Here is a 26,008-nt window from a genome sequence, read left to right as displayed (position 1 = left end):
TGAGGGACATGGGCAACACACACGATAGGTCGCCAGGAGAGACGAAGTCAGGCCCAGGAGATGGGCAGAGCCTCTGTGAATGCCGGCAGCAGGGAGGAGCCGGGGCAGGGAAGGGGAGAGAGGAGGCAAGTGTGGGAACCCAAGCCCTTAGCACTGCCCTGCTGTAGAATTAGGAAGCAGGGTCTTCCCGTGTCAGGAACCAAGAGTGACAGTACGGGAGACCGGGCCCACAGAAAAGGCAACCCACAGGCTGCTTTTCCCCCAGGAAGAAGCCTGGCTCCCATGCCCGGGGGCTCCCGGAGGGCTCTGGCCCCACACTCTGGGGACGGAGCAAAACCCACACAGCTCTGGCCTGCTCTTCTTCATCAAGGAGGCTGGCTCCTCAGGCCTCCAGTCTAGGCCTCCCCTCCCCGGGGAGAGGAGGTGTAAGCACAGCAGCTCCCCAGTGGGGTCCTCCTCCGCCAGCCACACCCTCCCGCCTCGCCTGGCCTTTGGAGGCACATGGTGGAGGAGGAGACAGAACAAGCCAGCTGCACATGGGCCGCCTCTCCAGCCCTCTGTCCTCACCCCTTCTCCTCAAAACCGTCACAAGCAGGTGCAACCAGAAAATCCTATCAGCTGTCTGGGGCCAGAGGCAAAAGAAATGCCTTCAAACCAGTGACTGGAGCCCAGACATGGGCTCAGGGGGCTGCAGAGGGGGCGAGACCTCCTTTGCTGACTCCATGCCAGCCGGGCTGGGTGGAGGGAGAGTGGAGAATAAATTGTGATCTTTGCCTCAGGGAGCTTAGCGCAGTGCACAGCAGTGGCGTCCTTCCCTCCCCTGAGCACACCCTCTCCAGAACAAAGTCCGGGCCTCACTGTATTCACCCCTAGCCCTGAGCGACGAGTCCACCGGTGTGCAGTGGGGAAGCTGGAGGTCACCCTGCAGGGTCCGCAAGCCTCAGAATGGTGGGGAACCATGCCTGGAGCTGCCCCCCCCACCCCGAGAGTCTGGTGTAACTGGTTTGGGCTGGGGCTCAGACATGTTGTACTAAGGTGAGGCTCCGAGTAACCCTACTGCTTGCCCTGCAGCCTGAGAGTCCCAACACAATAGCCCGAGGGGAGGTTCTTCTCTGGGGTTTGGAGCAGAAGCAGCATCATTGGGTTAAAAGGAGAAAAAGAACGAAGCAGGATTCAGAGACATGGCGTCTCGTGCAGATTATGCCTTAGCTTCTCTCTGGGCAGCCCCCTGAATCTCTGGGCCTCTGTTTCTTTATCTATAGAATGGGCTGTCATTTTGTCCCCGCTCACAGGGCTGGCTCCTGTGAAAGGTCAAGCACAGCCCTGAGTTCTCGGCCCCGCACCAGGGGACATGGGGAGGAAGGGAGGGCTGCACTTCTGCTTTTCTGCTTCTGGGTTTCGATTGAGTGCCCTTGGCTTTGGACTCTGCCCCTAGCCTCTTGGTGACCTAATGGGACTGTGTGCTTGGCCTGTTCCACCAGGGCAGGTGGGGTCTGGGGCCGAGCGCCTTTGCCACTCCCACGCCCTGTGCTCTGGATACGAATGGCAGCCACCCAGGAGGTCACAGGCTGCTGGGACAGGAGGAATCAGAAACGGTCTGCCAAGGAAGCTTCTGGTCAGGCTGTATCGTGAGCCAACCGAGGGAGGAAAATGTGACAGGGGCCCATCCCGTCAAATGTACCTGCACCCACCATTCCTCCTTCCTTCCCCAGTGGAGGGGCCAGGTTCCCCTGTCCAAGGTGACCTCCCCAGGCTGGGCCCCTGGGGATCTCATGCCTCCGGCTTGCTCAGAGGCTGCCTCTCTTCAAATCTCTAACCCCTCCCACCTGACTGTCTTCGGCCCTTTGGCATTTCAACAAACTTGAGGTCTCTCCATCTTATTTTACTTTTTAAAAAAAAAAGATTTTGTTTATTTATTTGACAGAGAGAGAGAGAGCGCGAGCACAAGCAGGGGGAGTGGCAGGCAGAGGGAGAGGGGGATGCAGGCTCCCCGCTGAGCAGGGAGCCTGACGCAGGCCTCGATCCCAGGACCCTGGGACCGTGACCTGAGCCAAAGGCAGACTCTTAGCCGACTGAGCCACCCGGGCGCCCCGAGGTCTCTCCAACTTAAAAACCAAAAGTGGGCCCCTGGACCCAGCTCTGCCTGCCTCCTTTTCAGAGCCCACTTCTGGAAGGCGGGCGCATACCCACCATCCTGCTGTCCACTCACCCCGACGTCCAGCCCACAGCTCGCGTGTCCTATGACTTCCTTGATGACAACTGCGGTTTTTGTCGGGTTTGACTCCCCTCTGGCACTTAGTCCTTCCAACCCTCTCCCTCCTCATCCTCTGGTACCTGCTTGGCTTTGGGCCCATGCTCCTCTTCCTCGGCCTGTGTCCTTGACGCCTGGCCTCACCTTTGCTTCTCACTCATCTGTCCTGGGGAAGCGCAACCAGCTCTGTTAGGTTAACGACCCGCCAGTCCATCTCCAGGAGCACGCACCCAGCTGTCACCCTGGGTGTCCTTGGTACGCCTCCAAAGCTGCATATCCCAAATCACGTGCACCTCCCCCCTCCTCTCCGTCTTGCATCGTTTCGGCTGTTCAAGCAGAGACCTAGAGTCACCGAGCCCGGTGACCTGACCTGCCTCAGCCTTTCAGACCTGTCAGTCTGCAGGTGACACAGGTATTAGGGGAACATGGGAACACCACCACAAGGAAGCAAACAGTCAAATCCAGAAGAGACGTCCTATGGGGCAACTGGTCTGGTCTCTGTCAGGGCAGGACGAGAGGGCGGGGACCATCAAGAGAGATTGAGGAGACAGTCAAATGGAATGTATGGTTCTTGAGTTGATCTTGGTTCAAACCAACTGGTTGGGAGAGATCTGTTTTAGGACAATGAGGGACATTTGACGATGGCCTGGGTCTGAGAAGATATTAAGGAACTAAGGTGAATTTTTTTAGATATAATAATGGTTATAGTATTCTGATTATGGAGAAAAACATTTTTAAGACATATATGCTGAATTTTTTAGGGATGAGAAATGATAAAGTCTGGAATTTATTATCTCTTGGCAAAAAAAAAAGAACAAACTTGGCAAGCAGTAATTGTTAAATCTAAGTAATAGGTATAATTATATTCATTTTAATATTCTTTTTGCTTCTTTGTATGTTTGAAAATCTTCATAATAAAAAGGGAAAAAACCTCCCTTAAACTTTCTTACTATTCTGCATTCTCTGTGTTACTACTCTATGAGGTGTTCATTGTTTCTTATCCAGAAAGACTGGCCCTTCCTGCTCTCTCCCCTATCCCCGGTAGTAATTTCTCTCCCTTTATGATGTGGCTCTGGCGCTAGGAATTCTGGAAATACTGCAGCTTAAACATGTCCTGCTTCTTCTCTTCTCCCCACTGCTACCCTCTATGAAGGGGCTGTGCCAGCCGGTGGGCAGGGCAGACTGCCTGAGACAGAAGCTGGAACCCAGGGGGATCCCCGCGCAGACCAGGACCACCATAGGACCCTAGGAGGAAGGCAGGGTGACCCCGAGGAGCCGACAGGGAGCCAAACAGGTGGGCTTACCACTCTCTGCCCCTAAGGCAGGGAGCAGGGAGAATTCCTGATGGTGTCTTCACAGGGGTCTGCCCAGCAAGCCCCACAGACCCATTGGCAGAGACCACCATTCCTCTGCTCCAGGGCCCCATCAAGTGGGGGTACTCCAACAGCTCAGTCCCCGCCCCAGTGAGCAAAGACACTTACACCCTGCTCCTCTGACAAGCCAGTGGCTGGAGAGAGCTGGAAAACCTAAACAGACCTATAACCACTAAGGAAATTGAAGCAGTCATCAAAAATCTCCCAACAAACAAAAGCCCAGGGCCAGATGGCTTCCCAGGGGAATTCTACCAAACATTTAAAGAAGAATTAATACCTATTCTCCTGAAACTGTTCCAAAAAATAGAAATGGAAGGAAAATTTCCAAACTCATTTTATGAGGCCACCATTACCTTGATCCCAAAACCAGACAAAGACTCCATCAAAAAGGAGAATTACAGACCAATATCCTTGATGAACATGGATGCAAAAATTCTCACCAAAATACTAGCCAATAGGATCCAACAGTACATTGAAAGGATTATTCACCACGACCAAGTGGGATTTATCCCTGGGCTGCAAGGTTGGTTCAACATCCGCAAATCAATCAACGTGATACAATACATTAACAAAAGAAAGAACAAGAATCATATGATCCTCTCAATAGATGCAGAAAAAGCATTTGACAAAGTACAGCATCCTTTCTTGATCAAAACTCTTCAGAGTATAGGGACAGAGGGTACATACCTCAATATCATAAAAGCCATCTATGAAAAACCCACAGCGAATATCATTCTCAATGGGGAAAAGCTGAGAGCTTTCCCCCTAAGGTCAGGAACGCGGCAGGGATGTCCACTCTCACCACTGCTATTCAACATAGTATTAGAAGTCTTAGCCACAGCAATCAGACAACAAAAAGAAATCAAAGGCATCCAAATCGGCAAAGAGGAAGTCAAACTCTCACTCTTTGCAGATGATATGATACTTTATGTGGAAACCCAAAAGACTCCCCCGCAAAACTGCTAGAACTCATACAGGAATTCAGTAAAGTGGCAGGATATAAAATCAATGCACAGAAATCAGTGGCATTCCTATACACCAACAACAAGACAGAAGAGAGAGAAATTAAGGAGTCGATCCCATTTACAACTGCACCCAAAACCATAAGATACCTAGGAATAAATCTAACCAAAGAGGCAAAGGATCTGTACTCAGAAAACTATAAAATACTCATGAAAGAAATTGAGGAAGACACAAAGAAATGGAAAAACGTTCCATGCTCATGGATTGGAAGAACCAACATTGTGAAGATGTCAATGCTACCTAGAGCAATTTACACATTCAATGCAATCCCCATCAAAATACCATCCACTTTTTTCAAAGAAATGGAACAAATAATCCTAAAATTTGTATGGAACCAGAAGAGACCCCGAATAGCCAGAGCAATGTCGAAAAAGAAAAGCAAAGCTGGCGGCATCACAATTCCGGACTTCCAGCTCTATTACAAAGCTGTCATCATCAAGACAGTATGGTACTGGCACAAAAACAGACACATCGATCAATGGAACAGAATCGAGAGCCCAGAAATGGACCCTCAACTCTATGGTCAACTCATCTTTGACAGAGCAGGAAAGAATGTCCAATGGAAAAAAGACAGTCACTTCAACAAATGGTGTTGGGAAAATTGGACAGCCACATGCAGAAGAATGAAACTGTACCATTTCCTTACACCACACACAAAAATAGACTCCAAATGGTTGAAAGACCTAAACGTGAGACAGGAGTCCATCCAAATCCTAAAGGAGAACACAGGCAGCAACCTCTTCGACCTCAGCCGCAGCAACTTCTTCCTAGAAACATCGCCAACGGCAAGGGAAGCCAGGGCAAAAATGAACTATTGGGATTTCATCAAGATAAAAAGCTTTTGCACAGCAAAAGAAACAGTCCACAAAACCAAAAGACAACCGACGGAATGGGAGAAAATATTTGCAAATGACATATCAGATAAAGGGCTAGTATCCAAAATCTATAAAGAACTTATCAAACTCAACACCCAAAGAACAAATAAACCAATCAAGAAATGGGGAGAAGACATGAACAGACATTTTTCCAAAGAAGACATCCAAATGGCCAACAGACACATGAAAAAGTGCTCAACATCACTCGGCATCAGGGAAATCCAAATCAAAACCTCAATGAGATACCACCTCACACCCGTCAGAATGGCTAAAATTAACAAGTCAGGGAACGACAGATGTTGGCGGGGATGTGGAGAAAGGGGAACCCTCCTACACTGTTGGTGGGAATGCAAGCTGGTGCAACCCCTCTGGAAAACAGTATGGACGTTCCTCAAACAGTTGAAAATAGAGCTACCATACGATCCAGCAATTGCACTACTGGGTATTTACCCCAAAGATACAGATGTAGGGATCCGAAGGGGTACGTGCACCCCAATGTTTATAGGAGCAATGTCCACAATAGCCAAACTGTGGAAAGAGCCAAGATGTCCAGCAATAGATGAATGGATAAAGAAGATGTGGTATATATACACAATGGAATATTATGCAGCCATCAAAAGGAATGAGATCTTGCCATTTGCAATGACGTGGATGGAACTGGAGGGTGTTATGCGGAGTGAAATAAGTCAATCAGAGAAAGACATGTATCATATGACCTCACTGATATGAGGAATTCTTAATCTCAGGAAACAAACTGAGGGTTGCTGGAGTGGTGGGGGGTGGGAGGGATGGGGTGGCTGGGTGATAGACATTGGGGAGGGTATGTGCTATGGCGAGTGCTGTGAATTGTGCAAGACTGTTGAATCACAGTTCTGTACCTCTGAAACAAATAATGCAATATATGTTAAGAAAAAAAAGAAGAAGATAGCAGGAGGGGAAGAATGAAGGGGGGGGAAATCGGAGGGGGAGACCAAACATGAGAGACGATGGACTCTGAAAAACAAACTGAGGGTTCTAGAGGGGAGGGGGGTGGGGGGATGGGTTAGCCTGGTGATGGGTATTAAAGAGGGCACTTTCTGCGTGGAGCACTGGGTGTTATGCACAAACAATGAATCATGGAACACTACATCCAAAACTAATGATGTAATGTATGGTGATTAACATAACAATAAAAAATTAAAAAAAAATAAAAAAGACCTTGGTAACAGAGACTCAAAATCTAAAAGCCATAACATACATGATTTCTACACTTGACCACATAAATGTATCTTAAGTGATTTGTGTGGCCAAAACATGACATTAGCAAAGTCAGAAGACAAACTTGGGGAGATTACAACTCACGCAGGAGATAGAAGGCTATTTTCCCTCGAATGGCAAAACCTTCTGATAACCGGTAAGTAAAAGACCAATAACTCAATAGAAAAATGAACACAGGCTATGAATAGACTGTTCACAAAAAAAGGAAAACAAACAGTCCTTAAATCTATGAAAAGGTGCCCACTCTCACTGAAAAGAGAAATACAAATTCAAGCTATCTTAAGAGCATATACCATTGGATTGGCAGAAAACAACATCTTGCCGACACTTGGTTGGCAAGGCCGCGGGGAGTCACACACTCACATCTGTGTTGGTGGGAATTTAAATCAGTGTGAGCCCCATGGACAGGGACAGCAATTTGGTAAAATCTAACAAATACCTATTGTTTACCCTTCCACCCAGCGATTTTACTTCCGGGATCTATCCTTGATTTACCTGCATATGCGTGAAAGATTATTTATTATAGCATTGTTTGTAATAGCAAAAGTCGGGAAACAGTCCAAGGGCACATCAACAGCAGACTGGTTGAAGAATTTATGATACATCCCTACAATGAAAACCCATGTAGTGATAAGGAAGGAGACTGATACTCTCTATGCACAATCTCCAAGATACATTGTTAAATCAAAAAGGCAAAAAATAGGCAAGAGAGAGGATTGTGTGTACTGCATCCTACCTTTATGTAAGAGAGACAGAAAATCAAGTAATCAAGTGTGTCTTCATACAAGGCTGTTCTCCCTCTCCCACTCCCCCTGCTTGTGTTCCCTCTTTCGCTGTCTCTTTCTGTCAAATAAATAAATAAAATCTTAAAAAAAACAAAAACAAAAACAAAGAAACTCTGGAAGAATAGAGAAAGAATGAATGAAAGTGGTGACTTTCTGACAGGGCACAGAAGCAGGGCTATGTGTGGGAATTTTACTATATACTTTTTAATGTTGCTTTGGTTTTTAAAAACCATGAAAGTACATTATCTAATTTTTTAAATAGATTTCCTTTATTTATTTGTCAGAGAGCGAGAGAGCATGCACGTGCACGAACAGGCAGGGGGGAGCAGCAGGCTTCCCGCTGAGCAGGGAGCCCGATGCGATGCGGGACTCTACCCCAGGATCCTGGGATCATGACCTGAGCCGAAGGCAGATGCTTAACGGACTGAGCCACCCAGGCACTGCCACATTATCTCATTAAAAAAAAAAAAAAAAAAAAAAAAACCCTTGATATTAGCAAGATAGAGGGGCTGGAAAACACAGTGACAACTCAAACAACAACAAAAAAGAATTAAGGAGATTCAAGTAAAGCACAAAAGAAAAAAAAAGACTACTTTAGAACTTAAAATATATCATTGCACTACTCATTGAAGGTGAGGATGGATAGTCACTCTCCAGACTCAAATTTGTGGCCTGGAAGATAAAGCAAGAGAAATCTCTCAGAACAAACGCACAGAGATAAGAAATAAAGGGGGCAAAGCTACAAAACTGGAGAAGCCTGTCAAGAGAGCCAACGTGTAAATGAAAGAAAAAGTCAAAGACACAATAATCATGCAACACACAGATTTCTCTAAGCTGAAAAACAAACAAACAAACAACCCAAGGCTATCTAGAGACTGATGGGGTTCTGTGAGTTCCGGGAGGGGGGTGGGCTGAGAAGAAGAATCCCTGTCTCTGCACATCCCAGGGCATGTTTGACTAGGAACTCCAGGGACAAGCAGAAACCATGAATGAAATGCAAAGTGTCGCAGGACAATGGAGTGACAGGCGAAGGAGAGAATCAGTAGCAGCCTGATAGGAGGGGAAGGCAAACCGCAGGAAAACCAATAAATGTAAAGTAAACCATTAGGAACAAAATCAAGTACGCTGTACCCATCATTAAACAAAATCGGAAAAGAGTGCATTATCCCATCAGAAGACAGAGTCGTCTTGGGTTTCAAAAAAACGTGATAATGTTGAAACTAAAAGGATACTGACAGATACCGGCGAGTGTAAAATAAAATCGAATAAAATAGAAAGAGTGGCCAGGTTCATAATGGCAAGGTGGAGTTTCGGGCTGAAAGCGCCCCGCGGGATAAAGAGGGACACCAGGTAATGGTATGAAGGCACAGTCTGTCAAAATCGGTGCGCTCCCAGCAGCGTTCTAGCTAAACATAAAAAGCGAAACCTACTAAAAGTGCAAGAGGAACTTTATTGAGAAAATTTGAGTGGGAGACTTAATAAACCTCATCGGACCTGGAGGGAAAGACAAAACCAAAAAGAGGTCTACAAATGAACCCAGGTTTCAATAATAGAATCGATCAGCTTGGCTTGATCTATACAGGACCTGATGTCCTTTAAATACAAAATATACAGCTTTTCCATGGCTATGAAAAACTTAGAAAAATCGTTTCCTCAGTCACAAAGAAATCCATACATAAATTTAGAAGTGGAGATTTTGCAAATCTAGGAAAAATGAATGCTTTCCTAGTAAAAAAACAAAATGGCCAAAAATGAACAAGAATGAATGGAAAACTTGAAAAGACCAAATTACCGTTGATGAGAAAAAAGATTCTGCCCCTGACAAAGCACCAGGTCCAGAGGGGTTCATGGAAGAGGCTGAATGGTAGAAACCTTTTGGATTCCCCTGCTGTCCCCCTTCTTTGGCGGGGAGGCAATCCTAGGTTTCTCTCTGGCTAGCAGGATTCTGGGGAGGACCCCTCCAGCGAGCCCCCCCCCTCCCCCGGCCACAGCAGGTTGGAACTGTGGGTTTGCCTGCCCAGCTCTCCTGGAGAGTCAACTGTCTGGGGGCAGGGACCACGCCTTGTGTTTCATTGCCTCCCGGTGCCCAGTCCGGCCCCTGCCCTGTACTGAATCAATGACTCTGTAAGTGAAAAATCACAGTGCTGTTGTCAGCGCCCTGGGACGGACCCCCCCCCCCCGGCCCCCTGCCATCTGTAAAACTCTCCCACACAGAGCGAAGCAAGATGGATGGAGAGAAACCAAAATGCTAATAATAGTCATTAGATTGAGATTTCCCTCCATTAGCCAAATATTTGCAATGGCGTGGAACTATTTTTACAGGGGGAAGAGTAATTTACAAATTCAGATGATTCCAAGAACACTCCAGTTGCGTAGACCGGGCGGGAAGGTGGCTGGGGGGATCTGGAGGTGGGGCCCCTTCTGGCACCTTTCTTGGTTCCTCTGGCTTCCTCTCCCTGGCCAAGTTGACCCAGTCCCTGGGGCAGACACGGAAGCCTTGACAGGGGCCCTGGCCCTGCTCACCTGATGCCTCACGCTGGACCTCCACCCAAGGGAAGGAGAGGATGCAGGGCGGCCCCCATAGGAGCCCAGAGCCTGGGCTGCAGAAGGGTCCTGCAGGCCTTGCTGTACCTCAGCAGCTGCTCTGGAAGTCCCCTCAACACCACAGTCCTTCCTCAGTTTGGCAACAGAGCCTCCTGAACTTCAGCAAGGACCCCAATGTCCCTCGGACCCTGGCAGCCCCTTTCCCTCAGTGCCAACCAACATCAACTGTCCCCTGACGCTCTGGTCTGGAACCCTGACCACGTTCTGATCAGCTGACCCCAGTCATGATGATGGGCTTTCCCATGCCGAGGGCCGGGCACTGACTCGTCATCGGGGTTGGCATTCATTGCCAAGTGCCTGGTCCTCCCCACTACTGGACACAGTTCCAGGAAAGGCAGAGAAAACAGATCAAGAGAGAAGCAGGCTGCTGGGGCTCAGGAAGGAAGTGGGGAGGCAAGTGGACCGGGCTCAGGAGGCCCGGGGGGTTATGGGGAACCAGAGACTGAGAGGTGAGTAATAAGGCCCAGGCTCAGGGGAGATCACCCAGGGGACCCCACCGAGCCACGGGGGCTGCCACGCCCCGGGGGGGGTTTGCTCCTTTCTGCCTGGGGAGCGGCGGGTGGGGAGGACCACTGGTGGCCAGGAATGTGGGCTGAGGTTGGGAGAGGGCTGCCCAAGAATCTGCTGTTCCATGGGTCAGGCCACAGGCTGGGCAGTGGCGCTCCAGGGTCAGCCTGGGCTGCCGGTGAGTCACGGGGGAGGAAAGGTCAGGCCAGGTGTGAAGAAACCTGCTGGGCCACCCCAGGGCAGCTGACCTCTCTGGGTAGGGGGTGAGGGGGAGAAAGGCTGTTGCTGGGAGGAGAGCATACAGACAAGGGGACTCACTGGACCTTCCCCTCGACCTCAGTTCCCCTGCTCTTACCGACCCCCCCTTTCCAGAGGGCCCCCTGGCTGGTCCCAAAGGGGGATCCAGGTGGGTCTGTCCAAGGCCAGGTCCTTTGTCCCAATCACAGCTGCCTGGGGTGGCTCTTGGAACCTGTCCCAAGGAGCGGGCGCCAGGCCTGGGATTCAGAGAGGAGGTGGGTTTCAGCCTGGGTACAGGAAAAGAGCAGGCGGAGGTCAGGGAAGGAGGGGAGAGAGCCCCCCTGTGCCCCATTCGAGGTTGAGGGGTCACTCACAGTTCTCAGGAGAGGACAGGGAACCAGGGCCCTGGGGCTCCTTCTAATCCAGGCCGCCTACTCAGGTGAGGCGCCTCCTGGGCCCGCTGCATAGGAAGCTGCAGCGGCCCGAGGCTGTACCTCTTTCCTCCCTGTGGCCAATGCCTGGGCAGCAGGGGCGGGCTCCAGGCCAGACAGGCGGCCTGGGCCTTTCCACCTCCGAGGCCCTGGGGCGGGGACGGTGACCGCACCCTGAAATCCCCGAGTCAGCAGGTCCCCCCTCCCCCACCCCGCCGCAGCCCCAGGGGCGGAGTCTCGGAGGCCCCTCCTCACCCGACTTCCAGGCTCCTGGGGAGCCCCTCCTTAGAGGGGGTGGGGGTAGAGTGCTCCAGCTCACAAACCCCACCTCCCTCTAGCCCTCCTCCGAAGGTGAGCCGCTGCCCTCTCCTGGGACAGCTTATTCTCCTCCTAGGCCCTCAGTGGCAGGAGGGAAGATGAGGGTTTGGAATTCCTGCGTCCTTCCCTCTGGCCTGTGCCCAGGGCTGGGCACATACGGACACTTAGAAAGGGAATACTTGGGGCGCCTGGGGGGCAAAGCCGTTAAGCGGCTGCCTTCGGCTCAGGTGGTGGTCCCGGGGTCCTGGGATCGAGCCCCGCATCGGGCTCCCTGCTCGGGCGGGAAGCCTGCTTCTCCCTCTCCCGCTCCCCCTGCTTGTGTTCCCTCTCTCGCTGTGTCTCTCTCTGTCTCTCTCTGTCAAATAAATAAAATCTTAAAAAAAAAAAAAATAGAAAGGGAATACTCGTTTGCCTCCGGCTTGTACTGTCCCTGCTGAGGGGAACGGCCAAGCCTGCAGGCCACCCGGCGGAGACTGAACCTGCTGACCGGCATGGGGTTGGGGGTCAGGAGGCATGGAAGTGACTTGCACTCAGCCACCTCCTGCCTGGGTGACCTTCAGCCAGCCGCTAAACCCCTCTGCACCTCTGCACTCTGGCAGAGGGGGGGGCCCATGCCTGCCTTCTGAGCCTTTGGGTGAGAGCCCACAGGACCATGAGCCCCTTCGGGACAGGATCAAGTCATGTGTAACCCGTTCTGTGTCCCCAGGGTCCCGCACTCTGATCAGGACACACCAGGTGCTCATTAGGTGCTAGTTGAGTGAAGGGTGAATGACGAGGTTGTAAAATGCCACACAGTGTGGAGGCTCCTCTCTTCTGGGGGGGGGGGCCCTGCCTCTGCCGACGGTCCCACCCCCATACCACCCTCTCCCCTTGGCCATTGGTCCACCCTCTTCGACGACCCTGACCTTCCATCCTCACATCCTTGCCCCTTGCCTCAGAGGAAGCAGGTCCCTCCCACTCGGCCCTGGCGCCCCCTCAGCCTCTCTCCCCGAATCCTGTCTCACCAACCACCTCCTCACCATCCTCAGCCTCCCGCTCTCCTGGCCCCTCACCATTCACTTAACTTTGGGGAACCTCCCCTCTTGACCTCCACCTGCCTCTGGCCACACAGCATCTGTCCCTTCCCTGCCAAGCTTCTGAGTTGTCTGCACGCGGTCTGTGTCACCTTCATCCTGCTGACCTCTGCCTCCTGCCTTCAGTAACCCCTTGACCAGCTCCTGATAAGGTGGCTGTTGACCTTGGGGTCACCATTTCCGATAAATGTCTAATGGCCTTTATCTAACTTCTCCTTTCTTCTGGCCACTTCTCAGTGTCTGGACCAGCACTCTCCTGCTTTTCCTCCTTGTTCCCTGACTATTTCTTCCTCTCCACACGCTCTCCGCACCCCCATCTCCACCACCACGTGCTGAGGGCCAACTGCGGGGCAGTAGGCCCGGCCTCTGGCTGCTGCCTGGACCTGTCACCGCCGAATAAACAGACCACCATCTGCCGGGTGTGCAACTGGGAGACTGGGACTCATCCTGACTTCTCTCCCACCCTCCATCGGCCCCCAGATCCCTCGGCATCGGCTTCCCAAATCTCCTGTCCTCACTGCATGCCTGGGAGACCACAAAGGTCCTCTGCCCTTCTCAAAGTCCCAGCCACGGGGATCTTTTCTGAACCCCACTCCCTGCTGTGCTGAGAGTCTTCCAGCAGCCGCAGAATGAAGTCCACATCCCTGGTGAGAACCCATGAGGCCCTGCTTGGCCAGGCACCACCCTCTCCGCACAGCGCCCCAGCAGTGCAGGGTGGGGGCGGGGCTGCAAGGCCCCAAGGGTGCCACAGCCCACACCGGCACCCATGCCTAGGTGCCACAGCACACTGGGTGTTGTTCTACCCCAGATGGCCTGTGCCTGGTCTGAGGCATCTGTCCCCTCTTGCCAGGCTCCTGACCCAGATGGTAACTCTCCAGGGCTGGGGGAGGGCTGTGCCTCACCAGGTGCTTGGCAGGTGGGAGGCCAGTTCCTGCTTAGTCAATGGGTGAGTGAGCAGCCTCTCCTGCCTCCAAAAAGAAAACAGGTAGGCTCAGCTTTCAGGAGATTCCTTCTCTAAATGCTGCCTTGAACAACTAAGAGCAGAAAGGGGTTTCCCTCCCAGGAGAGAACCAGCTCCCTACCCCTGGAGTGTGTAGGGGATGGGGTGTCGGGGAGACCCACAGCTGACACTGGAATAAAGCGGGGTCACAGAGAGTGCGAGATTATACCCATGACCCAGGGAGGAGACAGGACCAGAGACACTAAGCCTCTTGTTGAGGTCCCACTGTGAATTAGGGCCAGAAGCAAGACGAGGCTGAGCCTCTCTGCCAATACCCGGGTCTCCGGGGCAGACGCCCCAGCAGCTCCGGGCGCAAGCACCACCCCCGCCATCCCCTGTGTGCCCCACCCGCATCGCAACGCTGTAACTGCTCCGAAAGAAGGAGGGGCAAGCAGGACCGAGAAGCTGGAGAGGCCCCGGAATGCGCCTCCGAGAGCCTGCCTGGGAAACGGACGGACGCCGGGGTGAGGAGCGCTGGCATCCAGCCATCTGTCCCAGAGAAGCTGGCCAACTGGTCTTCAGGGACGCCGGGCCCAAGATCCCCCCACTGCACCGCTCCCGTTCCCTCTGGGCGGAGTCCGGGTCCCGGTCCTCACCCGCGGGATGCTGTTCCCTGCCATGGCCACAAGGGGCGGGCTGCTCCTTGCAAAAACCAAAACGAAGGCGGCGCCCACGAGGATACCAAATGGGACCCCAGCCAGCCTTGGTGGAGCGCGTACTACGTACCAAGCGCTTCCATGCCTCACCTCGTTGAAGGCTCACAACGCTACTCCTTCATACAGGAGGACACTGGGGCTGGGGGAATTAAGTGACGCCTCAGCAGCTGGCATTTGACCCAGCAGGGCCAAATTCGAGTCTCCCCAGCTTCAGATCCTGAGCTCTTTGCACTGTAACCAGACTGGGTGGTGGGAAGACCCAGGAGGTCACAGACTGGGACGGTGTCTCCTTCCGCTGGGCATCCCAGACTCAGTCCTGGCATGTGCCAGGCGTCAATGTTTACATGCAGTACAAAGAAAGAAATCAGAGACTCACAAGGTTTGGGGGCTCATCCCTCCACCTTTTCCACCCCTCTTTGGGCCAAAGGACATATTGAGACCCCGAGAGAGGAAATGAATTGCCCCTAATTACCCAGCTGGTGGCAGATGTCAAAAGGGGGTCTGTGCATCCTCCCTCCACGGCTCCCCCCGCCCCAAGTTCCTAAAGTTCAAGATGTCAGGGCCATGCGAAGGATTCTGAGGACGTACAAGTGTTTTTTAAAACGTGCTCTATTTTCAATTTCCCAAAATAACACAACTGGATTCTGAAACGAAAAAAAAACATCCTCACTATAACTAGACCTCTTCCTGAAACAAAAAAAAAATTTTTTTAATAAAGGGGGAACTGAAATGTTGGGAGAAGCCAAAAAGGGAAGCAGACCCTTGACTTTCACACATTATCTCATTTGACCCCCAAGCTTCTAGGAGAAGGGCTCCCAGGGCTGCCTGCAGGTCCACCACTCCATATCCCCAAGCGTTTCGGAATGGTGCGGCTGTTAGGTAATACGGCGCACACACCTGCCAGCAAGGCTTGGGGCATCACACCGTGATCAAGTTCATCTGCATTTCTGCCGGAGAACTAAATGTCATAAATAAAGACCACCAACGGCTTCCCACGGGCTCAAGTCAAATTTTGCCACCAACTGAGTTAGGGAACACATTCGGGCCCCAGGGAGCTTCAGCATTCCGTAATTGCAGATAAGCGATTGGGAGCCTGCGCCCCTCGGGTTTCGCCGGTGAGGAAAGAGAGGCGCGGTGTGAAGGGGCTCGTCCACAGCCGGCGGACACTGCTGCTCAGCGTCGAGCCGGACGCTAAGCCGAGGAGGGGGCGGTCTCCTCGCGCCCCTGCTCCCCGTCCGCCTCCCTGCTCCCCGGCTCCCCGGCTCCCCGTACCTGCTGCGGGCGCTCCTCCCGCGGCGGGCCGCGCACGTCCTGGATGGCCTCATAGACGTTCTCGGAGTCGCTGCGCGCCAGGGGTCGCGGGCACACCCAGGAGCCCGCCACGCTGCAGGCCTTGAAGCTGCCCGCGCTCCCGAGGAGGCCGGCGGGGGGCGCGACGGCGGCGCGCGCCAGGTCGTCCAGGGACTGCGCGGGCCGCACGGGCGCCGCGGGCCGCGTGTACAGGCAGGCGGGCAGGCCCGGCGCCAGGCTGCTGCGCTGGGTCTCCGCGCCGCGCCGCGCGGGGCAGCACAGGGAGCTCACACGGCCCCGGGGCTTGGCGGGCGTGCCGTCGGGGCCCGCGGGCGCCGGCGCGCTCACGAAGCGGTAGTCGTAGGCCAGCGGCTCGGGGGCTGCCGGGCCCGGGCGGAGCGCGGGTGGCGGCGAGGCGGTGGCGGGGTCCCCGAGCGCCGGCAGCTCGCGCACATACTGCGCGGGCAGGTAGAAGGGGCGGCCGCCCGGCTCGCGCCGGACGTGCCACCAGTGCTCCGTGCTGCGGCGCAGCAGCCGGTAGCGCTCGTTGGGCTGGATGGCGACGCGGCGCCCGTCCTTGCCCGTGTACTCGAAGGGATGCTCCACCAGCACGTACACGTCCCCCTCGACGTCCGCCGCCATCGTGGCCGTGGCGTTTCTCTGTGGGCGACAAGGAGGAGGGGCGCGGAGGTCAGGGCCACCGAGCCGGGAGGCGCGCCGCACGAGGAGGACAAAGACTTGATTGAGTTCGAGTCCCGATGCTGCATTCCTCGTGTGCGTTAGGGCCTCAGTTTTCCTATCTCAAAAACGGGGGACTTGGATAAAATAATCTCTAAGGTTCCCATTCTTACACTCGCTAATGGAATTATGACACTTTCATTCTGTGGCATTGGTTATGCTTTGAGCCTCGATTCAATCCCTTGGTGGGGAGATCGTGGGTAATACTACTCCAACTTTACAGCCAAGTAAGCCTTGCCTCAAAGAGATGCGAGAGATAAGTCGACACCACATTTGCCTAAAAAGTTGACTGGGCCTCAGTTTCCCGGTCTGCGACGTGCGGAAAACAGCCCATTCCCTCCGCCCCCCGCCCCGCCCCGCCCCGCCCAGACGCCACCAGCCCTCAGGAAATCCGGGCCCGCAGAGCCTCTTCCCTTCTCCAGGCTTCTGCGCCCCGGGCCTGCCGGGTCAGAGTTGAGGCGCGGGGCTCTAGGTGCCGCCCCGGCGCCGCTCTACGCCGGGAGTATCCCTGCTTCCCGTAGTCCAAGGGCCTTGGCCTAAGAGACCGGGACTGCTAAGGCCGGGGAACCGGTTCTCTCGGTTTCTCTTTCCTTCCCCGGCGGCTTTGCCGCGGACGTGAACCCGGAGCTTGGCCCGCCCAGACCAGCCCGCGCCGCCCCCGGTTCTCCGGCTCCCACCTCTGCCTCCCGAGCGCGGCTCCGCCCTCGCGGCCTGCCCACCTGCCCTGTGATCTCCGCATCGCCCCCCGGGAGCGGACCCTAGAGAATGCACTTTGTGAGTGACTACCCATGCGGTGTCCTCCCCCAAGCTCTCCCGGAGTGATCGCCCCAACCCACCCCTCGGCATGCCAGCTTAGCCTGGCTCTTGGTGTGGCGGGGTCGGGGACTAACTCTAAGTCCGCCTGTGTCTCCCCACCACAGAAATTAATGAGGCTCCTTCCCTAAGGGGCTGGTCCCTCCAAGCCTTTGCACCGACCCCATCTCCTGCCCAGTAAAGGTGTCCCGGGAGCAGCAGCTGGGGGTTCGGTTGCTTGCTGAGGCTGAGGAACCCAAGGAACAGGGTCTGGCCGGGGGCTCACAGCGCTCCTTCACTACTTTCTTAAGCTTGCCTCGACGGGGAGAGGGGGGCACACTGGGCCCTGGAGGTGTAGTCAGTGAGCTGCCCGGAGCTAAGCCGACAGGCCCCTGGGAGGATACCCCTTCTCGTCACCTTCGCCCGCACCCCCGCCGCTCACTCACGTTGGCAGGGCAGGTCTCTGCGGGCCCATGGGCTGGACGGGCGGAGCCAGCGGATGGATGCAGGTTAGGCCCCGGCCATCTCCTTGGGCGGGGCTTGCAACGGCTGGGCCGGGGAGACCTCGGGGCGCAGGAGCTGGCAAGGGGAGCAAAGAGGGAGAGGGACGCTCAGGAGGGCTGCCCCCAATCCCCATCGCGGCTGTATCCGGGAGGGGCGAGGAGGAGCTTGAACGAGTGTGTCTGGGCCCGTGGGGACGTTGGGTGGCAGTGGGGCCCAGGGCAAGAGGGGGCGGGAACTGGAAGGGCTGCGACTGAAGGGGTGCTGCCGGGCGGCGAGCAGAGCCCGAGGTGGGTAGGGTCCCACCCCTTTGGTGTCCCCCCCCCCCCCCGCCGCGGGATTTGTTGTCCTCGAGGCTCTGCGTCCCGCGGGCGCGCTGCTCTGGGACTGCTCGACCTCGGTTCGTTGCCTCGTCCGGGCGTTCCCACACCAAGCGAAGCCATCTGCACTCCGAATCACTGACTACCGGGCCCTTTCCAGCCGGCACTACTCCATTCGTACCCACCTCCGCCCTCCCCAGGCCCTTTCCGGGCGCAACTTGGCGGGGCCTGGAAAAACTCCGAGCGGAGTTCCCGCAGCAGGGATGCCCACTCGAGCGCAGGGTCTCGGGCTGGGTGGGGAGGGGACCCGGGACTCGGCTCCTTCCCCATCTCAGGGGGAGCGAAGAGGTGCGGAGGGATAAGGGGAGCGGGGAGGATCCCAGGAACTCGGGGTCTGACCCGTCGCCAGGAGGTGCTTTGGGTCCACTGCCCCGGGCGACGCGAGCCACAGCGGCGTCAACGCCTGGATCGGAGCCGGGGGCCTGGACATGGGCCCCTCCTGTCCCTGGACGGAGGGCAGCCCTTCTTATCTCCGCTGCTCGCGTGGGATCCGACCCGCGCGGCCCTGCTCCCGGGTCCGCGCAGCTCCCGCCCCAGCGCCGGCTGAAGGGGAGCAGGCGCGCGGCGCTCCCGGGTGAGAAGACCCGCCACCTGCGGCACGGTACCCCCCCTCCCGCCCTCGGCTCAGCGCCCCCCCGCCCGGCCCGGCCTCGGCACCTCGGGGTGTCCGCTCACTGGCTTCGCCTCCACTGGTCCCGGCAGGCGCGCGTGGTTTCGGCGTCCGACGCTCCCTGCTCCACCGCCCAGCTCCCGCGCAGCCCGGTTTCCTGTTCAACAATACAGCGAGGGAGGCACCAGCGGAGAGCGCCCGGCAGAACTTCCTCCCGGGCTGAGGCAGGGCTGCGGCTGCTAGAGACAATCCCCGGTGTCCTGGCTTCCTGTCCCCCCCTGGGCCGGGCCAGCGCCCTGGGAGCACAGACGCCGCCCTCCCCCTGCACCTCCTGGGATCCTGGGCCACACCTGGCTGTCTTCTGGGAGGTGGAAACAGCAGGGCCTGGATGATGGCTTGGGGGCTGGGGGGGTGTCTCCTCGACTACTTCTGGCCAGATTTCCCTCCCACTGTTTGATTCCATCCCTCTGTCTCCCCCCCCCCACCCCCATCCTTCTCTGGAAGACGGCCACCCTCCAGGCTGTCCATAGGGTAAGCCCAGAGCAGCCTGCTGGAACTGGACTCTTAGCACTTCAATTTTCTCTGCTGTAGACTGGGGACAGTGACGCCTCCTTCACAGGATAGTTGGCAAGAATGAATGAGAATGAGCTGCACTAAGCACGGTATAGTATTATCACATTATTGTAAGAACACATATTCGTTATTAAATTTTTATTGTAAGATGAGCTGTCTTCCTCTTTGGTCTTGGGTTGAGGTCTCCAAGCCCCCCATTCTCCTTTAGGCAGGAGGGGGAAAGGGAGAGAGGCATGTAGTCAGAGGCATCTTACTGAGGATGGAGGCACTGAGAAAAAAGGCAGGGAGGCACCCAGGTCTCATGGCCCTGAACTCCCTGTCCCCAGGCTTCAAACCCAGTTCCTTTGGTCTTCTCAGAGTCCACCCCCTACTGACCCTGGAGGGACTTGAGGCCCTTGAGGGAAGCTGGGGCTCAGACGATGCTTCTCTATGGGCTGAAAGGCATCTTCAAGGACAAGGAACTGCAAAGCTGAATGTTTCAATCCCATTTTCCTGCGGCCCACTTTCCCTGGAACGTCTGTTTCCTTCTGTCCTTACCATGGGCAGTGGTGGGCTCCTCCTGGAACTTCAGGGGAAAGTAGCAGCCAAGTAAATGCCACGTGGAGCCCTGAAACCATGAGCCCTGATTCCGGCCTCGAGCCCCCTCTCTTGCTTTGGAAAACCCAGCGGGAAAACAGTCCCGACATCTCTCCTGTTCCGGTGTTAGGGGTCTGTGCTTCGACAGGCACGGGGAAGAAGCCCCTGTGGTGGGATGTCAGGCATCAGCTTCAGTTGTTACATATGAGTGTATGTGAGGAAACCTCCACCAAGGCCCTGAAATGCTATCCCTCCAAACCCCCTTCGTCTAGCTCATGGTGGGGAGAGGACAGACCGAACACTGTCACCTCTCCTCCCCTGCATGCCCAGGCCTGGTGCACAAGCCCCCCTCTCCCAGACAGGATGGCTGGTGGCCTCCCCCAACCAGCGGCAGCATCAGGATTCAGAAGCGAGACCAGAGGTGAGAAAAATCAGGTCTTTACTGCAAAATCATTCAAAAATCACACAGCAGCAGTTCCTTCCACACATCGCAAAGCGCTACTCAGGGCCAGCACCCCTCACTAGAAAGTTTATTGCATAAAATGGCATTTTAAAAATAGTGTGGGCACCACTGAGTTTCACATCAGCTTTCCATTGAAGGTGAGAGGGTAAAAGTCAACTCATCTGGAAGCATTAGCAGCTTTCTGGTACCGGGCAGAGGGTCAGTTCTAATGCTACTAGTCCCTGGGAGGCGGCCGTGGGGTGGACAGGCCCTACCCAACCTAAGCCAGCCCTCCAGGGCTGGCCCCGGGGGTGGCACTGCCCATCCCAGGCCAGTCCCTGTCCGCGTGGGGATTGGGGCCCCCGCGGCTGTGCTCGGGCTGGGTTTGTGGGGGAGCATTAACGCTGGCTGTGGGGCTGCGGGACCGGGATAAGGATCCACTTTCCCATTTAGGAGGCTTTGGTGTGCTGGGCAAAGGTATGCACCATCTTCCGTGATGGGGACAGAGAAGCTGTGTGGCAGCCCTCCCCTCCCCCACCCCTGCCCACCACCTCCTCTGTTCTATTGCACAATTTATCCAGCTCCACAGGGCTGGGCAGGTGACTCAGCAGCCGAATCACCCCAAGGGAGAGGTGGGAGTAGATTCATCTCTTGACAGTGACGGGCAATCTCCACCTGAGGCCCCCAATCCAAGCTGAGAGCAGACAGGATGGCCAGAGGACCCAGGGTGGGAGGTGGGCGGCTGTGGGTCCAGGAGAGATGGGGGAAGGCAGCAATCACCCCCGAACCACAGGGTCTAAATGTCACTTTGAAAACAATTCCAGGCTCCCACTCTACCCCAAGACCCCTTGAAAAGGCAATCACGCTCCAGTGACATTTTCCAGTCTCCGGCAGCGCCCCTCCTGGGCCAGGCCAGCAAAGCTTTGGGGATTCATGGCTTTGTAAACTGAGGCTAAGCATCCTTCCACAAGGTGGCTGCTCCCGCGTGTCTCCGTACATCGCAGCACGCCTGGCCCTCTTCGTGGAAGGCTGGGGGTTGCCACTCCACGGTGTGGGGCCTGGCAGTCACGATGCCCAAGGCTGGCCCCTGGCCCCAGCTCACTGCCTTCTCTGGGGGCCCAGCCTACCTCTGTCCCAGCAGGGGTCAGTCAGGCAGTGGGGCAGGGGGGAGTGTCCCCCTGAGAGCGTGTCTCCAGCAGCCCCCGGCCCATCTGGCTGCATGGCTGCGGGAGGTGTGGAGGGCAGGGGGCTGAGGGGTAGGGAAGATGACAGCCCTGGCCTGGACCAAGGAAGGCGCAAAGTGCTGACAGTGCTGGTTCTGAGTCACTCCCTTCTCCCGTGGTGACCGAGATCCCAGGCTGTAGGGGAGCCAGGGGGCTCTGACCCGGAGAAAGGTGAGGAGGACAGGGCAGGGCGGAGAGGGAGAGGGTGGTCATCAGGACCGGTCCCACCAGCCCCTGGGGCAGTTTGGCACGTCGTACTTGAGCTGTGGGCAGCGAGGGCCCGGTGCGGGTGACGGAAAGGCACCCGGTCCAGCCGACAGGCTCTGGCCCAACGGTGGCCTGCCCACCCTGCCACCCGCCGGCCTGCAGGCCAAATGTTCCCACACGTTTGCTCCGCGTGAGAATGCCTGGATTTCTTGGGTGACTTGTGTAGGGTCAAGAATAAAAAAATATTTTCTGTTGAAATATGAAGGGGAAAAAAAAAACCTGCCTTAAAAAACTAGACCTTTTAATCAGGAATGTGGAATTGAGAATGCGCCCAAGTTTGTGTCCACAGTGTTTGAACAGCCCTGATGGAGATGCCGCGTCTGTGAGGCGAGCTGGGGCCTGATTAGTGCAAAGCTGCCCTGCCCGTCTCCCCTGGGCCGAGGGGGCATCTGATGGTGTCCCCACCTCTTGGAGCAGACGGGTGGGAGAGGGACTGGGGGACATCATCGAGGGCCTCGTCTGGTGGGCTCGTGCACTGGCCCCATCTGAGTCTTCCTGACACCTCGAGAGGATCCAGGCTGATGCCGAACCCAGCTGGGACGGCCCAGCTGGGCAGGGTGCCGCCGTCCGAGGACTTGGGTGGGGACGGCACGCTGGCTTAGCTGAGCGTGCTCTGCTCCTGGTACCTGCGCCGGCGGGCGCAGCGGGGGCAGCCCTTCTTCACCACGGCCTGGCAGCTCTGGTGGAAGACTGTCTTGCACTCGCCACACCTGGAGGAGGGCAGCCAGTGTCTGACCAGAGCCCTGGGGGGGGGGGATGGGGCCCGAGTTCCGCCCCTGCCCGCCCCCCACCCCAGCGTGCACTGCCTTCCCACTGCCAGACACCCGACCGCCCCCCCGCCCCCCCGCCCCCAGGCACTGACACTCGATTCTAATTCATTTTTCCCACATGCTGCTGGAGACTCATGAGATGACTCCTGGCCTATGTTGAAAACACTCTGCCGTTTAAAAAACGGAGCCCAGGGGCTGAATCTAGGCCATGAGACACCTCCTGAAAACGAATGAATGTTCCTGCCTGGGCTGGAATGCAGGTTTGGTGGATGAATTTTTCCACTAAGAGGCTTCTGATAAGGAGTGCTAACCAGCTCAGAACCATCATCACTGCCGGGGCGAACCAGGCGGGTGCCAGCCCCTGGGGGCCCACTTTGTGCCTAGCCCGTGCCAACACTCCAGGGCGGCCGCTCCTTCGGTCCCTCCTCAACCCGTCTGTAGATGACAGAACTGAGGCCCCTGCTCAAAGACGCGGCAAGCTACCTCTTCTCCAGGGAGACAGACAGCTCCCTTGGCCTGGGGAAGGGTCCTCGGAGGGCTCTCTTGTCCCCTGAGCTGGCCCAGAGCCGCTGTGAATGCCCAGGACATCGGCTGCTGTAGATGACCTCACCAGCCCGCGGCACCAGCACACACACGGCGTCCCCTGTGCGCCTGCACCCCCGGAACGCTGGGGCCAGCCGTGGGGAGGGCGTCCCGCATACCTGACCGTGGTGTCAAACTCGAAGGGGAAGATGATGTCGTGGTGGTGGCAGATCTGGCAGATGAAGCCACGCTGGGTGCACAGGTCGCAGTGGTAGACGTGCTGGGAGGCGAATCCGATGAGGGCATTGAGGAACCCAGCGTACACCCCATCTGCGATCTGTGGAGGGCAAGGGCGGGGGCCGCCAGGCCTTTCAGGCAGCTGCGCTGAGGCCCAGGCCGTCCAGACAGTGTGGCCTGCTGCTGTTCCTGGCACTCTGCCTGAACAAGGTCCTACCCCCAAAGAAGGCTCTCTGCATTTGGGCAAGAAAAGCTCCCCGGACCAGGCCGAAGGATGTGGGTGTCCAGCTCCTGCATGCAGAGGTCCCTGGGGATGACTGGCTTGCCAGAGGAAACCCAAATCCACAGCGCCCTCCTGCCAGGAAAGGAATGTCCCCAGCTCTCACCCCCGGGGGGGGCCTCCCTGCCCCCCTGCCCTCCTGCTGGGGATGGGCCTGAAAAGCTGCAGCACCCACCCCCCGCGTCCCCCTCTCTGATTTCTCCAGGAATGAGGCCCCTCTAAGAGAGGTCTGGGGGTCGGGGAGGGCACTCTCACCTGCTGGAGGTCGGCAACACTGTACTTGTGGGGAGACCCCAAGAGGTAATTCCTGTGGTTGAGCCTTCAAACAAAACATAAGAGGCTCCTTATAAGGCTTTCCATGATCCGGGCCAACCTGTGTTTGTTTTCATTCCTTCAGCTGCTAACAGGGTATGAGCACCTGGCCAGGGCAGTCCCTAAAGAGCACGGTGGGCTGCCTGGGTTGGGGACCTGGTCTTCCAGGTGACCTGGGGCAAATTACTCAGCCTCTCTGTGCCTCAAGCTTCCTCAACTGAGAAATGGAGCTGTTTTGAGGATTAAATAATTTATTCAAAGCATTTGGCACTGTGCTCAGCACACAGTAAACAACGAGTGATTATCAGCTACAGTTGACAACACTGTATTGTAGACCTGAAATTTGCTGAGGGAGTAGAACTTAAATGCTCTCGCCAAACGTCTGTATGTAAGTAGTGAGGGATGGATGTGTGAATGAGCCAGATGGGAGGGACCCTTTCACAAGTGCATATATAGGCATCAAATCATCACGATGTCCACTTTAAACACCTCACAATTTTGTCAGTTATACGTCAATAAGGCTGAAAAAATTGCAAACAAATTTAAAGGTATAAAAAATAAAACGTCTATAAAAAAATACCAGCGAGGAGGGGGATGACCAAAGCTAACATTTGTACGGAGAACTGGGCTCAGAGCTTTACCCATTAACTCATTCCACGGTCCCGTGAGCTCGGTACTCTTATAAGCCCCACTTTGAGAAAAAGACGGAACAGAGGCCCAGAGAGGTTAAATAACCTGCCCGCGGTCACACAGCTAGTGAGTGGTAGAGCTGGAGTTTGAACGCAGGGGCCTGGCTCCGGAGCCCTTACCCTTACCCACCCAGTAACACCTGGAGGTGTGAACTGTTGTCATTCCTGCCACCGTTACATACCAGGGACAGCGCTTGGGGACAGAAATGCATAGGAAGTAGCCTCTGCCCTCCTGTCACCCCTGGGCTAGCTGAGGGACAGTCAAGCATCCAGTGTCGGTGCTATGCGAGAAGCATGGAGACGTGGCCCAAGTACGCCAGATCCCGTTTCACAGAGGGCGGGGGGCACGGGGCAGACAGGGGCTGAGGGTGGCTCTACTTTCCACCTCGGCAAGGGCAGCAATCCGAGGGGTTCCATCCTGAGGGAAGGAGAGTAAACACCCTGTGACAACACCTGCCTCGCCTTGCTGTGTGTGCCCGCGTGGGTAACTGGGGCTGGGGAGAATGCCTGAGGAGGCCCCGGGGCATCTGGAATGGGCCTCCGTCATGGTCTTGGGGAACCCAACCCGGAGTGGAGAGGACCAGCTCCACCAAGCAGCCCGGCAGGCCACATTGTGCCACGAGGGCTGAGGACACTGCTGACCGGCTGCTCGGGTCACCATGCTAGTTTCCCCAGTAAACTTCCAGCTTTCTGGGAACGGGAAGCCGCCATTTATCACCAGGAAAACACGGGTGGGTGGGGGGGCGCACACGCTGTCCCTGAACGGGCAGGAAGGGTGGGGTTGATCTGGATGGAGAGTCATCTCTGTCATCTGCTCTCTGCCAACAGTCATGGAAGCCCTGGGGCGCAGCCAGGCCCGAGACCCTCCCTGCGAGCCACTGTCCCTTGGGCCTGTCACACGCTCAGTGAGGCCTTGCAGGTGCTTTCTCCACAGGACTCAGTCCAAGCTGGAGGGGACAGAGCATGGGCCCCGGGGTGAGATGCCACTTCTCATCCTGCCGTCAGGGGAGAAATCCACACCCCAGGGCTCCGGGACTCTGTTCTCCACCCTGCAATCAGGAGACCCCTCTCTGTCCTCCTCGGTGTGAGGCTGACTGCCAGGAGGAAGGGGCCCGAGAGATCTGTAGGGCACTCTGGAAGAGAGTGGAAGACAGGGGAGGTTGCCCCTTCACTCCTGCAGCCAGTGATGGGGTGGGAAAGGGTGCTGGCAGGGCTGGCAGATCTGCATTCCAGGCCCAGGCTGTGTGACGCCTTTGAACTCAGGTGCCTCCTCTAGCCACCCCTCCAGGGTGTTCCTAGAATGGCTCCTTCCCAAGGGCCGAGAGGGTGTTCTGGGGCTTCTCTGGCCCCTGGAGACATGTCCAGGCCTGTCCAATGATCCCCTTTCTCTCAGAGGGCCCAGCCAGAGGGCTGCCA

General features: G+C 56.0%; 2 protein-coding genes and 1 long non-coding RNA gene across 10 annotated transcripts in view; 1 reads left to right on the top strand and 2 right to left on the bottom strand.

The window, feature by feature from the left end:
- The window catches only part of ARHGAP27 (Rho GTPase activating protein 27), a 33,275-nt gene extending 14,359 nt beyond the window's left edge, over positions 1-18,916 (bottom strand). The window contains exons 1-3 of one of the 2 annotated variants that reach the window (XM_028092775.2): positions 18,767-18,916; positions 17,657-17,789; positions 15,663-16,340 (exon numbers count right to left, since the gene is read on the bottom strand). In XM_028092775.2, coding sequence (XP_027948576.2) covers positions 15,663-16,322 — 660 coding nt within the window. In that variant the 5' untranslated portion in view covers positions 16,323-16,340; positions 17,657-17,789; positions 18,767-18,916. Of the gene's footprint in view, positions 1-15,662; positions 16,341-17,656; positions 17,790-18,748 lie in introns of both variants that reach the window. The other variant, XM_028092776.2, reaches the window with a different exon arrangement.
- On the top strand, positions 16,823-19,423 carry LOC148163447 (uncharacterized). Of its 2 annotated transcripts, none has more exons than XR_015769324.1 (2): positions 16,823-17,192; positions 18,794-19,423. It is a non-coding gene; the product is annotated as an uncharacterized LOC148163447 (long non-coding RNA). The 2 variants fall into 2 exon arrangements; XR_015769323.1 differs by lacking the exon at positions 16,823-17,192 and adding an exon at positions 18,052-18,665.
- Positions 19,424-20,272: 849 nt separating this feature from the next.
- Positions 20,273-26,008, bottom strand: part of PLEKHM1 (pleckstrin homology and RUN domain containing M1) — a 45,646-nt gene continuing 39,910 nt past the window's right edge. For 2 of the 6 annotated variants that reach the window (XM_028092772.2, XM_028092771.2), the window contains 3 exons: positions 23,847-23,910; positions 23,254-23,411; positions 20,273-22,492 (listed from right to left, as the gene is read on the bottom strand). In XM_028092772.2, the coding sequence (XP_027948573.2) occupies positions 22,381-22,492; positions 23,254-23,411; positions 23,847-23,910 (334 nt within the window). In that variant the 3' untranslated portion in view covers positions 20,273-22,380. Of the gene's footprint in view, positions 22,493-22,627; positions 23,412-23,846; positions 23,911-26,008 lie in introns of those variants that run through there. The other 4 variants (XM_088028223.1, XM_028092770.2, XM_028092774.2 and 1 more) reach the window with 3 other exon arrangements.

The sequence above is a fragment of the Eumetopias jubatus genome, unplaced genomic scaffold (assembly GCF_037043125.1).
Source record: "Eumetopias jubatus isolate StellerSeaLion01/CBP00866 unplaced genomic scaffold, mEumJub1_p1.0 scaffold_10, whole genome shotgun sequence".
Taxonomy (NCBI): domain Eukaryota; kingdom Metazoa; phylum Chordata; class Mammalia; order Carnivora; family Otariidae; genus Eumetopias; species Eumetopias jubatus.
The sequence above is the reverse complement of the archived record's forward strand: the minus strand, read 5'-3'. Positions and strand labels throughout refer to the sequence as shown.